General features: G+C 38.5%; 1 protein-coding gene across 2 annotated transcripts in view; it reads left to right on the plus strand.

Moving 5' to 3' along the window:
* The window catches only part of DYNC2H1 (dynein cytoplasmic 2 heavy chain 1), a 166,915-nt gene that overhangs the window by 103,959 nt on the left and 47,585 nt on the right, over positions 1-15,371 (plus strand). For both annotated transcript variants that reach the window (XM_067466535.1, XM_067466536.1), the window contains exons 72-75: positions 5,541-5,606; positions 7,955-8,005; positions 8,970-9,047; positions 11,555-11,686. In XM_067466535.1, the coding sequence (XP_067322636.1) occupies positions 5,541-5,606; positions 7,955-8,005; positions 8,970-9,047; positions 11,555-11,686 (327 nt within the window). The remainder of the gene's footprint in view (positions 1-5,540; positions 5,607-7,954; positions 8,006-8,969; positions 9,048-11,554; positions 11,687-15,371) is intronic.

The following is a 15,371-nucleotide window of genomic DNA, read 5'->3' on the forward strand; positions in this document are numbered from 1 at the left end:
GTAGCAACAGTCAGAACTGACCACGGAACAACAGACTGGTTCAAGATTGGGAAAGGCGTACGGCAAGGCTGCATCCTCTCACCCAACCTTTTTAACTTGTATGCAGAACACATCATGCGATGTGCGGGGCTGGATGAATGCAAAGCTGGGGTGAAAATTGCTGGAAGAAACATTAACAACCTCAGATATGCAGATGACACCACTCTGATGGCCGAAAGCGAGGAGGAGCTGAGGAGCCTTCTAATCAAGGTGAAAGAAGAAAGCGCAAAAGCCGGGTTGCAGCTAAACGTCAAAAAAACCAAGATTATGGCAACAAGAATGATTGACAACTGGAAAATAGAGGGAGAAACCGTGGAGGCCGTGACAGATTTTGTATTTCTGGGTGCAAAGATTACTGCAGATGCAGACTGTAGCCAGGAAATCAGAAGACGCTTACTTCTTGGGAGGAGAGCAATGTCCAATCTCGATAAAATAGTAAAGAGTAGAGACATTAGACTGGCAACAAAGATCCGCCTAGTCAAAGCCATGGTATTCCCTGTAGTAACCTACGGATGTGAGAGCTGGACCTTAGGGAAGGCTGAGCGAAGGAAGATCGATGCTTTTGAGCTGTGGTGTTGGAGGAAAGTTCTGAGAGTGCCTTGGACTGCGAGAAGATCCAACCAGTCCATCCTCCAGGAAATAAAGCCCGACTGCTCACTGGAGGGAAAGATACTAGAGACAAAGTTGAAGTACTTTGGCCACATCATGAGGAGACAGGAAAGCCTAGAGAAGACAATTATGCTGGGGAAAGTGGAAGGCAAAAGGAAGAGGGGCCGACCAAGGGCAAGATGGATGGATGGCATCCTTGAAGTGACTGGACTGACCTTGAAGGAGCTGGGGGTGGTAACGGCCGACAGGGAGCTCTGGTGTGGGCTGGTCCATGAGGTCACGAAGAGTCGGAGACGACTGAACGAATGAACAACAACAACAACATGGCAAATGAAATAGAAAGCACCCCCCCCCCCCCCACCAGCTAGCATTTCTTCAACTATAGATCAGGGTTACTTTTCTTAACTGAGACAGTACTTATTCTAATCTTCTCCTAGGCTGGGTCTACACCGCCAAATAATGCAGTTTCATAATGCAGCTGAATTGCATTGAACTGGATTAAATTAATCTATACTGCGATATAGTCTAGTTCAATGCACCTGCATTATATGGCAGTGTAGACACAGCCCAAAATTCTGTAATGGTACAAACTAGTGGCGCAAAAGAAGATTTAAAAGATTGGATGCAACTTGTGTTCACAGCAGAGGCCACAGTGTACTTCATTTAATAGGAAGCCATAATTTCCTTACAGCAAGTCAAATGCTGGGTTCCCCAACCACGGTCCACCTATATGTCATCCAGGACCAACACAGTTTTCTTAAAATAACATGCATCTGATTCTTTTCCTAAGGCTTTTAATGCTGTTTTTTATATTTTGTTGTTTGTAATCGGTCCTTGGGGAGATGGTGGTGGGGTATAAAAATAAAATTATTATTATTATTATTATTATCATTATTATTATTATTATTTATTAAGGCAAAGTGCCATTTCCAGGTCTGTATATCTCTCTTCCTGTTGTGGCTCAGCTGGAATCACAGAGTGATGGTGTCAATGATTCTGATGGGGATGATGAGATTCAGATTCAGAGTCAGATGCAAAGCAGGGTTTGTGCCTGTGTTAGACGAGGAAGACCAGGATCAAGGGGCAGGAGTTCAGTTGTTTCCCACAGCAAGAGTTGACGATGGGGAAAGTGAAACTACTGAGACTGAATGCCAGGTGCCTGATGAAGGAATTACAGAGGATATAGTTCTCAGCCAGCTAACGAGGGATTTGATCTTGATGGGGCCGGTGAGTTAGATAGGGCTGATTGTTTGGAACTGAAAGTGCAAAGGAGTGTCAGGATCACTAGGAGGCAAGAGAGAGAGGCCTGTGAGGCCCAAGGCCATAGAAACGCCTTCATGCTGGCCCAAGGGTATTAAACAGTCTGGTTGGATGTGCCTCAGTGTCAGAGCAACTTCACACTTTAACCAAGAGCCTTTGAGATTTATTTTGTAGCTTTCCATGTTCATGTTTTAGGACTTTGCCTTGTACTTATGGGACTTTGCCTTGCCTGTGCTTTCATGGATCTTGTTTGCCTATGTTACCTTGGACTGATCTTTTTAAATATACTTTTGCTTTTTGAACTTTTTATCTTTTATTTTAATAAAACTACAAAGACAACTGCTGGTGTGGTCTTTGGTGTCTTAAGCAAGGTGATTCTACTCTGAGGTGCAACACTTCCCATGTTTTAGAAGCACAAGATGGAAAGGGAAGAGCTATTTCCAGAGACACATTTGTGTTGCAAAAGGCCACCTGTTCTCTTGGCAAGTGAAGCTTCACAGTGTAATGTCGGTGGATAGGCAGGCTTCTACCAGAAATATATACAATTGTGTCACATTATAAATAAGAAATATACTACGTGCATTTACTCAGAAGACTGAAGTTCTACTCTTAGAAGTTTTGACCCTCTGAATGCCCAGTTTAGTAGTGTTTATTGGTGCAGTTCTATGCCTATTGAAGCCTGGTCAGCACAATACTATGCTATGTACCCAGAGTCATTTGATCATTTGATACAACAGTGGCAAAGACAATTCCTATTTGCAACCCAAACTTAAGGTTAGTGGAAATCCAGATAATGGATTTCACAGTGTCCAAATGATGGATTTCACATGGTGTCTTGAGTTGCCCTACAATCACCTGCTCAAGCACCCTTCCCAGAAAGGAGATTTATCTTGCTTGGAAGATACTAGGCAAACCACTTGTCAGCTCCATATCTGCAGTACATGAATAGTAATACCTTGCAGGACAAATAACATTACAACAGCATAATGTTTGTGAAGTATTTCCAGTTCTTTAAATAAGTACATAAATGCCTTTTCCCTTTCCCTACATATTTAATCCCTGTTACAGATATTCAGCTAATCCTTAAACATTTTCCTTCAAGATACTTTATGCATATTCTACAAGTATTATATTCATATGTTCTACGGCACAAGAGAAAATCATTTAACTGTCCTTTCACTGAAAACAAACTTTCTTAAAGAGTTCAAACGGTTCAATTGAATTTGCTGTTGGTCACTCTGCCGCTATGCACATACTTTACAGTAAATGTTGTTGTTGTTCATTCGTTTAGTCATCTCCGACTCTTCGTGACCTCATGGACCAGCCCATTATAATGAATATAAATGAATAAAAAGTGTTCTTGAAAAGCTTGAACTTTCCACCACCATCCTAAAAAGGTTTGTGCTTTTTGGAGCTTGGAAAGTTGCTTTTTAAAAAGTTGTTCATTCATTTTATTCATTGCAAAGATAACTGAAATGAATGGGATAATTTGTTTTGCAACTGTATTGTATTGTTTTGCGATTTATCATTCCTTTCCCCTTTGTTTGTGAATGTGTATACAGAAATATTTAGATGGTACATATTTGGCAAAACCCATTGTTTTTGCTTGATTTATTGTAAAATGCCATCATCTATTATTCATTGCCATCATGGAGGTCTTCTGGGGAAGCTCTGCTCTCGGTCCCACCTGCTTTGCAAGTGTGGTTGATGGGGATGAGAGACAGGGCCTTCTCAGTGGTGGCTCCTCGGCTCTGGAACTCTCTCCCCAGTGAGATTAGATCAGCATCCTCCCTCCTGGCCTTTAGAAAGAGAACAAAGACATGGTTTTGAAATGCAGTAAAGTAACGCAGTACAAAAATCAAATATGGAACATGTGCAGTCGACATTGGAATGACTTGTTCTATGTGCTTTCTTCTGATCATGTTATTTTAATGTTTTATTAGGTGTTTCAATTCTTATGTTTCATGTTTTAAATGTCTTTCTATCTTATGATGAATTCTCCTGTTGATTTTCTGCTTAGTTGTATGGTGTTGATTGTGATTTGGTTTACATACATAAGGCATTGAGTTTTGTCACTATTTCTGTGTAAACCGCTTTAAGAGCCCCCCCCCCCCTTTCAGGGGTGAGAAAAGTGGTATATAAATACTGAAAATAAATAAATAGTTTTTGAAATGTGTCTGTGTTCTGTTAATCCCAAATAACATTTACTACATAAATGGGTTCCTATAATTTGTTATTCTTAGTTCTAGTATCTTCCATATTACACCAGTTTAATTTGAGATTTGAATTCTCACAGTACTTGGGTGAATTAGTGCATTCCAGCATTTTGTGGTTAGATATACATTTAAGAAGGGATGGGAGCAGGAAGACAGAGAGAGAGAGAGAGAGATTTCATTTTCACCTACTGTCCAAACTTTCCTCCAAAGAATGGAAGATAAATGGAAGGTGAAAGATATAATTTTGAGATATCAAAATGAATAATTACCATTTGCTTTTGTTATGATGGTGCTTTATATCATCAGCATTGCTGGACCTCACCTTTTGTTCCAGCTAGGCATTGCAGATGATTTTAAAATGCTGCTGGTTAGCTCTAGAAGTGAACTCATTGAAAAACTATAAATTAGTAGTTAGGGATTTATGTAGTTGCTCGGTACAGAAATGAGCTAGTTCAATTACCCGTTTACTTCAGCTGATATATGGCTTGAAATGTAACAGTGTCTGCTGCATTGACACTGTAGCCATTCTGCATTAAAAGGTTTTCATGCTAAAGTTATAAACGGTTGTGTATTACAGAATTAGTTGGACCTATTTTGAATCGTTTATATCACTTTAGAAGTCATTGGATTTTACATTAAAAATAAGATGATGTTAAATGCTTTTACTCTCTTGAAGAATTTTCTGGTAAATGTTGGAATGGATCAAAATGAGGGATGCAATCAAAATACAAATATCTGGAACTGGGAAGTCTTGAAATAAGAAAGTATTAGGCTGAGATAGAATTGTTGTGCTATATTATCCGCCATAATATTGACTTTGACTTATGATGGCTCTATGAATGAGAGATTTCCAAGTCACATTGTCATCAACAACCCTACTCGGGTCTTGCAGACTTGGACGTGGTTTCCTTGATTGAGCCTATACATCTATGATGGAGCCCCCCCACCCCCAATTGTCTTCTACCTTATCAAACATTATTGTCTTCTTTGAAGAGTCATGTATTTTCATGATACGTCCAGAGTGTAGCAGTCTCAGTGTATTCATCTTTGCTTCAAAATAGCATTTGAACTTGATATGCTCTAAGACCTTTCTCTGTTTATCTGTCTTTTAAAGCAATTGATGGTATCCATAGAACTCTTCTCAATCACTGCATTTCAAATGAGTTGATTTTATTTCTAATAGCCTTCTTCACTGTCCAGGTTTCACCACCATACATAGAAATTGGAGATATGATCGCATGAATAATCCTAATTTTAGAGGCATCTGCACCATCCCCCATTGAGTTTATACAATTTTAGAGGCAGTACCTGTCTTTTTTATGTGAACATGGAAAACTAGTTTATAAAGTGTGGATTTCTAAGGAGATTTGAGTACAGAATAACATTTTAATTTGTTTATCTTTTGTTCATTTATAGGCTGATCAAATAATGTTTGCACTGCATTTTGTGAAGGGAATGCATCCTGAACTTTTTCAAGATAATGTAAGTGAAATGGTAATGGCTCCTTTTTTAAATTTGGCACTAATGTTGAAAAGTATTTCTAGACGTATTGTATTTGCATGAGATTATCAGGAGAAAACTTTCTCTCTGATCCACCACCGTTACTCCACAGATGGTGGAGATGTGCAGGAGAGATTTATCAGCTTCCCATAGACTCTAGAGCAATGATAACAAACCTATGGCACGCATGCCAGAAGGGGCATGCAGCACCGTTTCTCCTGGCACATGTGTCGTTGCCTGCCTGCCATTTTACAGATCCTCGTGCTTTTTCTGGCAATTGCTCACCCACCCGCCAGCCTTCTCATCATCCCCTTGCCCTCTCATCCCCCACTTGCCCACTCGGCTTGCTCACTCTCCAGCTCATGTGGTCGCTCTCCCACCTACCTTACTTGCCCTCCTGCCCCCTGCTTGCCGTTTCCTCCACTCGCCACTCCCACCCCAATCTGGGCACTCCATCTGCAAAAGGTTCTCCATCACTGCTGTAGGGGAAGCCACCAAAGGGGGGGGGGGGAATCCAGAATGGCCCCCTGATGGATGTTCTTCCACCAACAGATTAAAATCTTTTTATTCACACATTGAAAACAGCCAAGAGTAGAACAAAATCTAGCTGCCAGTGTTAAAAAAAGCTCTAAATTCAGGACTGTAAAGAGAGAACTACACTCAGAAATGGTAATTCCAGGCAAAATGCAGCCAAGGTATATACTTATAAAGTATCACTCTAGATAAAAGTGCCTTAACATTTGTGAAATAACAAGCATAACAACAGACTACACAGAGAAGCCATTTAAATCCAGAAGCATGTGGACAATTTCAACAGAAAGGAGGAAACCATGAAAATGGACAATATCTGGCTACCAGTATTAAAAAAAACCCCTAAAATCAGGATAGTAAAGAAAGAACAACACTCAAAAATGGGTATTCCAGACAAGACTCAACCAGGGCCAGCTAATCACCTCCCAACAAAGGATTCCCCCAGGCAGGAAACAGCCAAGCATTGAAGCTGCAAGGCTATTCAGTGCTAATCAAGGCGATCAACTGCAGCATTCACACTTGCGTCAAACAGACAAGAGTTCTTTCTCCCACCATGGAAAATCCACAGATATATAAACCTCATTTGCCTCATTTCCAACAAACCTCACAATCTCTAAGGATGTCTGCCATAGATGTGGGCAAAACGCCAGGAGAGAATTCTTCTGGAACATGGCCATACAGCCTGGAAAACTCACAACAATCCAGTTAGAAGGATTGTTTTAAACAGCTTTTTATTTATTTTTAATTTTATTTCAAATGAATTGTTTTAATAATTGTAACTAGTTTAATTCTATTTTAACCCTTACTGGAACTTTTTGTGTTTTTAATTGTATAGTTTTTAAAGTTATGAGCTGCTATATGTCCTGATCTTAGGGGAAAAGAGGAATGATGATGTTTGATGATGATGATGATGATGATGATAGTGGGATATTCTACGTATGTAACCACATAAAACTATATCCAGGAGAGTTCATTTGTTGCAGCAAAAGTGACTCAAGAAGACTTAAAAGAGGAATCCTTTAACTATGATTTAGAAATTAGGAATGGGCCAAAGAACTGCACAGACTCTCTCAGCATTCCTTCTGTTCAAATGAGATGCTAGTTAAGTAAGAACTTTGGTTAACCTGCATTAATATTGATGTTGGTGCCATTGTAATGCACAGCTAGTTAAGACCATTGAGAGAAAGGGATCAGTGGGTGGAATTCATATCCTTTAGATTTTTCCCCAAAAATCTTAGAGAATAGTTGAGGTGTCAGAGAACTGAGAAGGGCAAATATTCTGTCTTCAAATAAAAGAGGGAAAAAATGTAGATCAAGGAAACTACAAGGCGGTCAGCCTGACCTCAATACCAGAAAGAATATTATAGAGATTATACAGGAGTCTGTCTGCAAGTATCTTAGTTATAATGCAGTGATCTGTAGGAGCCAGCATGGTTTTGTCAGGAACAAATCCTACAAACTAATTTTACATCTTTTTGCTATCAGGTCAGTACTGTAGTTTTCAAGTTTTTTACCATAGTGTTCAGAACTCAACTATTTCAGGGGTGATGTGGCATTTGCCAGTCCAGATTAACCCTGGGGTGTGGGTAGTGCCCTTAGTACTGACCAGAATAGATCTCCTCTGTCAACGAAACTTACACCAAGTTCTATTCCGTAATTGGATCTATTCTACAGAAGACTGAGAACAGAATTTGGCCATTTATCCCTTTGGTAATGTAATATGTAAGATAATTTATGTTTTCAAAATGTCCATGTGTACATTATGTTGCATCTTTTGTTTTTTCACAATCTTTCAACAGGAATGGGACACATTTACTGGTGTAATTATTGGTGACATGTTAAGAAAATCTGTGAGTAATCTTTTATATTACATATTTTATTATATCATGTACTGTCCTGAGCTCCCATAGATGAATGTGTGGTACAGTCAGCCTTCTGTGTTGCACAGAGAATCAACAAACTCAGCCAATCACTGCTTGAAAATATTTGGGTGAAAATCCCAAAACCACACCTGGATTTTGACATACACCGAGTTCTACACTGATGTGTAGACATACCCTATTGTAGCCACTCATTGTTTCATAGAGTCTTACACTTTTTTCTGGTAAACAGCCTTTTGCAATCTAGATAAATAAAAATGGAATGTTCATTTTTGGGAGTAACATAACTCAAAACCACTGGACGAATTGACATGAAATTTGGACACAATACACCTATCAGGCCAATGAGTGACCACCACTCATAAAAATGCTAAAAAAAACAGATGCAGGGAGCGGAGTGAGCTCCCCTGTTAGGCCCAGTTTCTGCCAGCCTAGCAGTTCAAAAACATGCATGAGTAGATCAATAGATACCACTCTGTGGGAAGGTAACTGCGCTCCATGCAGTCATGCTGGCCACATGACCTTGGGGGTGTCTACGTACAGTGCTGGCTCTTCAGCTTAGAAATGGATATGAGCACCACCCCCACAGAGTCGGACACGACTAGACTTAATGTCAGGGGAAAACCTTTACCTTTATACACACACACACATGTATATATATTTGGCTGGAGTTACACTTTTAAAAGTATTGTTCCGACTTGCATACAAATTCAACTTAAGAACAAACCTATTGAACCTATCTTGTTCATAACTTCGGGACTGCCAGTATTTCAGAATGGCAAAGTTATGTTTTCTCTCTCTCTCTCTTTAAAAGAAGCTGGACTTGAAATGTTTCAATATGACTAGATTATGTCATTATTAAATAATTTCTGTTATCTAGATTTGCAAAAGTATATGTAACATTCACAGTCCACTTTGTATTTATTTTATTAAGGATTCCCAGAAAAGCGTTAGAGACCAGATACCTTCTTGGATTGAACAGGAAAGAACCTGGGCAGTAGCAACACTGAAGGTACTATTACATTTGAATGTTTCTATATATACCAAAGTCTTCTAAGAAGAAGAAATGTAAAAGTGTTAATGCAATAGAAACTGAAATGAATATTACTAATTTGAATTTTATTTGTTCCAAAGTCCATTTTTCTCACTTCTTTTGTATTTAAACTACACCCACATAATCTGTTGGGTTTTTTTCAATGATGCAGAAATTGGTCTTACATTTTTCAGGCACAAGTTCACATTTCTGCATAATAAATAGTTAGGCATAGCCTTCAGAATGTCTGTATTCATTGCTTTTCCTTTCTTTTTCTTATTATGCATAAATAGGACAAATGGTTTGAATTAAATAGTATATGAATTAAATGAAATTTCAAATTTCAACAAGTAATATTTCAATAATAGTGTTACACAACATATGCATGCTTTATTTATTTTCTGTTGCATTTTATTTTAATTGTGTTAAAACATGTATTATTTAACTATACTTGTGAAATGAGTGTATTTCTTTTGTGTCAGAAACATTTATGGGTGTTTGTTTTGGATGGCAGCTAGATTTTGTTCTACTCTTGGCTGTTTTCAATGTGTGAATAAAAAGATTTTAATCTGTTGGTGGAAGAACATCCATCAGGGGGCCATTCTGGATTCCCCCCCCCCCTTTGGTGGCTTCCCCTACAGCAGTGATGGAGAACCTTTTGCAGATGGAGTGCCCAGATTGGGGTGGGAGTGGCGAGTGGAGGAAATGGCAAGCAGGGGGCAGGAGGGCAAGTAAGGTAGGTGGGAGAGCGACCACATGAGCTGGAGAGTGAGCAAGCCGAGTGGGCAAGTGGGGGATGAGAGGGCAAGGGGATGATGCAACAATATATCCCATCAATAGAAAAATATCTCATTCTTACACAATATTTTTGAAAATATGAACAGGACAAAACAGATAATATAATTTGACCATCCCTTATCCATATTGGGTTGCTTTGTGTTTTCCAAGCTGATTCCCTTATCCAAATTGTTTGAGACCAGAAGTGTTTTTGGATTTTAGATGGTTTTATATATATAATTAGATACCTTGGAGATCGGGCCAAGTCTAAATTCGTTTATGTGTCATATACACCTAACCTGAGGGCAACCTTATGCACAATATTTTAAATAATGTGCTTGAAACAAAGTTCATGTACATTGAACCATCAGAAGTCAAACGTGTCACTGTCATGTAGACAATTTTGGATTTTGAAGTATTTCAGATTTCTGGATAAGGAATAATCAACCTACAGTGGGCAGGGCTGAATGAATGACAGCATCAAAAGAAAACTAGCTTTTTGTCTAAAACTCCCAGAATTCGCAGGCAGGGGCACTGCTAGCTGGATTATGCTGAATGTTGTATTTCAAAAAAACTTTTTTTCTAGAATCTGTGAAGGGATTTGCAAGATTGGAACTGGATGTGTTATTTTAAATAGAGGAGAGTTGGAGCTGTGTTGCAAGAGAATCTTGCAGCAAAATTGATTATGAAGAAGGGTTTAAAGTTGGGAGACAAGTTGCTTTTTCTCATTGAAAGAAGGTCCAAAAGACATGAAGATGAAATATGTTGCCACAGAGTGTGTTGGAATCTGCTTCTCTGGAGGTTTTTAAGCAAAGGCTGAATGTCCATCTGTAGGAGTGCTTTGATTTCGTATTTCTGCATGGCAATGGGTTGGATTAGAAGGCCCATTCTCTGATCATCCTTCTGCATATGAACTGGATTCCAGAATGTCTTCTGATTTTGCTTAACCACAGATTAATAGCTTCAGTGTCAGTGACAGTTTGTATGTTCTATATCATGTTTTGAATTTTTTTGGTTGTGTCAGGAGCAACTTGAGGAACTGCAAGTCACTTCTGGTCTGAAAGAATTGGCCGTCTGCAAAGAAGTTGTCCAGGGGGACACCCAGATGTTTTTGGTTTTTTGCCATCCTTGTGGGAGGCTTCTCTCATGTCCCCGCATGGGAAGCTGGAGCTGACAGAGGGAGTTCATCCGCGGTCTCCCCGGATTTGAATCTGCAACCTGTTGGTTTTCAGCCCTGTCTCCTCAAGGGTTTAACCCACTGTGCCACCGGGGGCTTTGAATGTGTGTTTCATACCACTAGAGGAATATGTGAATAGGGTGTGGATCAATGAATACTTGCTCCCAGATTTTATTCATCTGTAAGTTTGAGGTATGATAGAAGCATGTTGGGAGACAGCTGAGTTGGGGCATGGACAGGATCAACTCTTTTTTTCTTGGTGTAATCCTAATTTTAGTCCTGATGAAGGTTTTTGGCTCCAGACCTGCTATTAATAATGGGGGGGAAGCACCCATTTCAACAATGGTCTTATAATGATCACATTGTTTTTGATCCATTTTGTAGGTTGGTTATGAAACTATGAGATCATACCCTTGGATATCAGTGAGAATAGTTACTTTAGCATGGTGCTTAAAGGCTAAGAACTGTGGTCATATGACTGCTTATTGAAAATTGTTCTGTGAAATCTAAAATATATGTGTTTGTTCTGTAGATCTCTCTCCCAACTCTGTATCAAACACTTTGCTTTCAAGATGCACCACTGTGGCAGACATTTTCACGGAGCTCAATGTGTGAACAAGATTTTCCCTCTATTATTGCAAACAGAATCTCACTCTTTCAACAGGTAAGTGTTCATATTTGAAGCTTAAATGGTAGCTACCGAATTAGTGGATAAAACTCTTCTGGTGGAATTTGTTGTTATTAGTTGTATAAACATTAATAAATGTAATTAGCTCAATCACATTGCTTTCAGTCAAATGTCTAGTTTATCATTTTCCCATTCATTTATATTACTGCTTGAAACTTTTTAATAGGTAATATAAGGCAAGAAAATATCTAGTGACTGCTGACATAAGAGACTACATACTTGTATCTATCTCTTTCTAGAACCACAGTCTCTGGCACGTATGATATAGTATGAGCCTCTGTAGAGATGGAAATAATATTCATAATTATTCATTCCTGGGACCAAAAATGGGTTTCTCAACTGTTGGGAATTCCCAGAAGGAAGAATAATAAACTACTCAAATTTTGCATTATTTTCTTCTGTTACTCAGTGTCCCAAAGTGTTGTAGAGTAATTATTCTTTGGAGAAAAGCATATGGGTTTTGTGCCAAGAAACTGTGTGCAGTGTTTGTGTGCAGAACTGCACGTTTTTTTCCCATAGAATTCCTTTGTGACACTTTGGAAAGAACAAATATGGGGAAAATGCTTTTGAGGAACAATTTCTTTTCTTTGCAAAAGGGAGAAAACTTCTCTATTTGTTGTCACATGCAAGTATGAAATAATCAAGAACTTTTATCCTTTAGCCTCTGGGATGGTTTGTGTGTATGTGTGTGTTTGTTTGTGTGTGTGCTTATAATTGTTCTGCCCCATTTTTCACATGGTGGGCTTCATTTAAAGTATGCTTATTCTAGCTTTATTATGTAATAAATAATGTATAGCACCTAAGACGATGTAACTCTTGTTCATTAAGTATGAGGCTTGTGCTTGCAAAGTGCTACTGAGTCTGTAAGGCCAAATCCTATGATGTTGTCTACTTAGTTATGTTTGGCTACATTAAATAATGTTCAAAAACTGGATGGCGGCATGTAGTTGCTTTGCATATTAACTTCCAGAACACAGCCATGTTTCAAGAAGTATTTCTAATTAAATCACCTTGTTAAATAAAGCAGCAAGCCTCTGTGTTATTCAGCTTAAGTAAAGAAGACGAACTCTGGAAAATGTAGGGTCAAATACTCTTCATATGTCCTGTGAAGCCTGTGCACCCAAGTACCTTTAGAGCAGAAAGTAAACTGATCAGAAACAATGAAAATGGTAATATTTTGTATTTCATAAACCCTAGAATTCTCAGGGGGCCATGATGGCACAGTGGGTTAAACCACTAAGCTGCAGAACTTGCTGACTGAAAGGTCAGCAGTTCGAATCTGCGAGATAGAGTGAGCTTCCATTGTTAGCCTCAGTTTCCCAGATTCTGCCAAACTAGCAGTTCGAAAACATGCAAATGTGAGTAGGTACTGCTTCAGCAGGAAGGTAACGGTGTTCCATGCAGTCATGCCAGCCACATGACCTACGAGGCATCTACGGGCAATGCTGGCTCTTAGGCTTAGAAATGGAGATGAGCATCACTCCTCAGTAAGACTTGACTGCACTTAATGTCAAGGGAAAACCTTTACCTTTACCTTTTAGAATTCTCTTGTGCTCTTTAACATACAGTACTATTTGAGATCACATTAAAGAAAAAGAACAAAGAAAACATGTGTTCACAGCATTTCCTAATACATTGGTGGAATTTCACCAATTAAAACGAAACAAAAGCCAGGGCTCACAAGCTACAAAGTAACTCCAGATTTAGTTAATTGCAGCTTGGCTGCGGGAAGCAAATTTCTCTAACCTTACCTCCATGGCAGCCACTGAAAATGGTACATGCAAGATTGAATGGAAGTGTGAGTTGACTGTGATGTGAAGGAAAAGGAGGTATTCCTCAAAATCAGACAGAGGCACCTGTTCTTCTTCCTCACATCCATTTTGTTGTGTGTTCCTGCATGGCAAGTGGTAAATTTCAAAAACTAGATGAGAAAGGTGGTCAGGAAGCTAAGAAATTGAATTGCACGCCAGCAGATTTTTGCATGTTTACAGCCTTGTTCATGTAGGAAATTCTACAAAAAAAAATCTGTGCACTGGCAAGTCATGTCTGTGAATTTGGTTCGGTATGTAGTATTTCTTGTGTCTGTTTTTCTAATTTGGGTAACGTGACTGTATGTAGGAAATATTTTCTCTCTCTTACAATCGTCCTTTTCCCTGATTCAGTGTAAAAGATTCACTGTACAAGTATCATTCAGATATATAAGAAGAATCCTGCTCTTATTACAGTGATACTAGTGATACTAATGCTGACAGCACTGAGGCAGAGTGAGAGGTGTGTAAACAGAAGAGGAGATGAGTTCTGTCTCTTTTTATAGCCTCGCAACTGCTATCTATACATTGGATGACAATTCCAGCTGAATAGCTCTTGAGCAAACTGGGCATCTTCTCAGTTTTAAAATGTCCCCTACCACTTCGCCTTGGCTGGCATTGTTACGTTGGTACATTGTCAATCCTTTCCAGCTAAATTGATTTGCTATATAATAAAGGGCTGGAACTAGGACTGACTAAGCAATGGCATTAATAAATTAATTTATTAGTCACAGATTGAAAACTGTCAATTTTAATCAGATTTTAATTGATCTGTCTCCTATGAATGGTAATAACACTCAATGGTTTAAATAATTTATGTGTATTTTCCTGTTATTTAGAAAGCAGGCAATTTTCATTAAAGGTTTTCAGATATTACCTGCACCACAGGACAGAAATTGATGTTTATTTTAACTACTTTGCATTGAGAGTTGTATTGAAATCCTATGCATCTTTACTCAAGCAGAAACTGCATTAACTTCAGTGGAATTAACTACTAGATTGATTGCAACCTGAATCAGTCACAAACCAATATTTAAATGGTGGTCTGTCCTAGAAATACAGCAGAGTTCATCTGGAATCAAAATGATGCCAAACATATCTCTTTATTTGAGCAAATGATATCTAGACTAGCTCCCTATTTCTGATTCTGTTGAATCGTATACAACTAGGAAGTCTCCCAGCATAATAATAATAATCTTATTATTTTCCCAGTAGCAGTCTGTTGTGGGAGTTTCATTTCTGGCTTGTGGCTAAACATAAAATAATATACTTATTATCTAGAAATTTGTTGAATACCATTATACACTGTTCAGGTACTAGACATAGCTGCATTCTGTTTCTTGAATTCCCAAATCTGTTGCCAGTTATGAATGAGCCTGAATTGGATTTTATGAGTGACGGTGAAAAAGTCTTACTACCCCCCCCCCCCGGCCCCACTGCCATTCCATATATATATAAGTATTTCCATATACTTACTTTTTAGAAGCATACACTCAGAAACACTTTAGATTTCCTTGTTAGAATGGTGCTTCAACTTCATGATCATTCTGATGACACTTACTAACAGTTTCTTTAGTTTTGTGATATCTATTTAGAGATGGGGGCCGTCAGAACTATACTCACTTTCCCAACTAGTAATGGTTTTCTCAGTGGATTTGTATGATGATTTATTTTAAAATATTAGATGAAAATATCGAGTTAAGACCTGTATGGCAACAGTTTGTTAATTGAATGGATGTATCAATAAATATAATAATAATAATAATAATAATAATAATAATAAGAAGAAGAAGAAAACATTTAATGTTTAAAAATAAAACCTCATAAAATAGTTTCTTTTATACTTGAACTCT

The sequence above is a fragment of the Anolis sagrei genome, chromosome 3 (genome assembly GCF_037176765.1).
Source record: "Anolis sagrei isolate rAnoSag1 chromosome 3, rAnoSag1.mat, whole genome shotgun sequence".
Taxonomy (NCBI): domain Eukaryota; kingdom Metazoa; phylum Chordata; class Lepidosauria; order Squamata; family Dactyloidae; genus Anolis; species Anolis sagrei.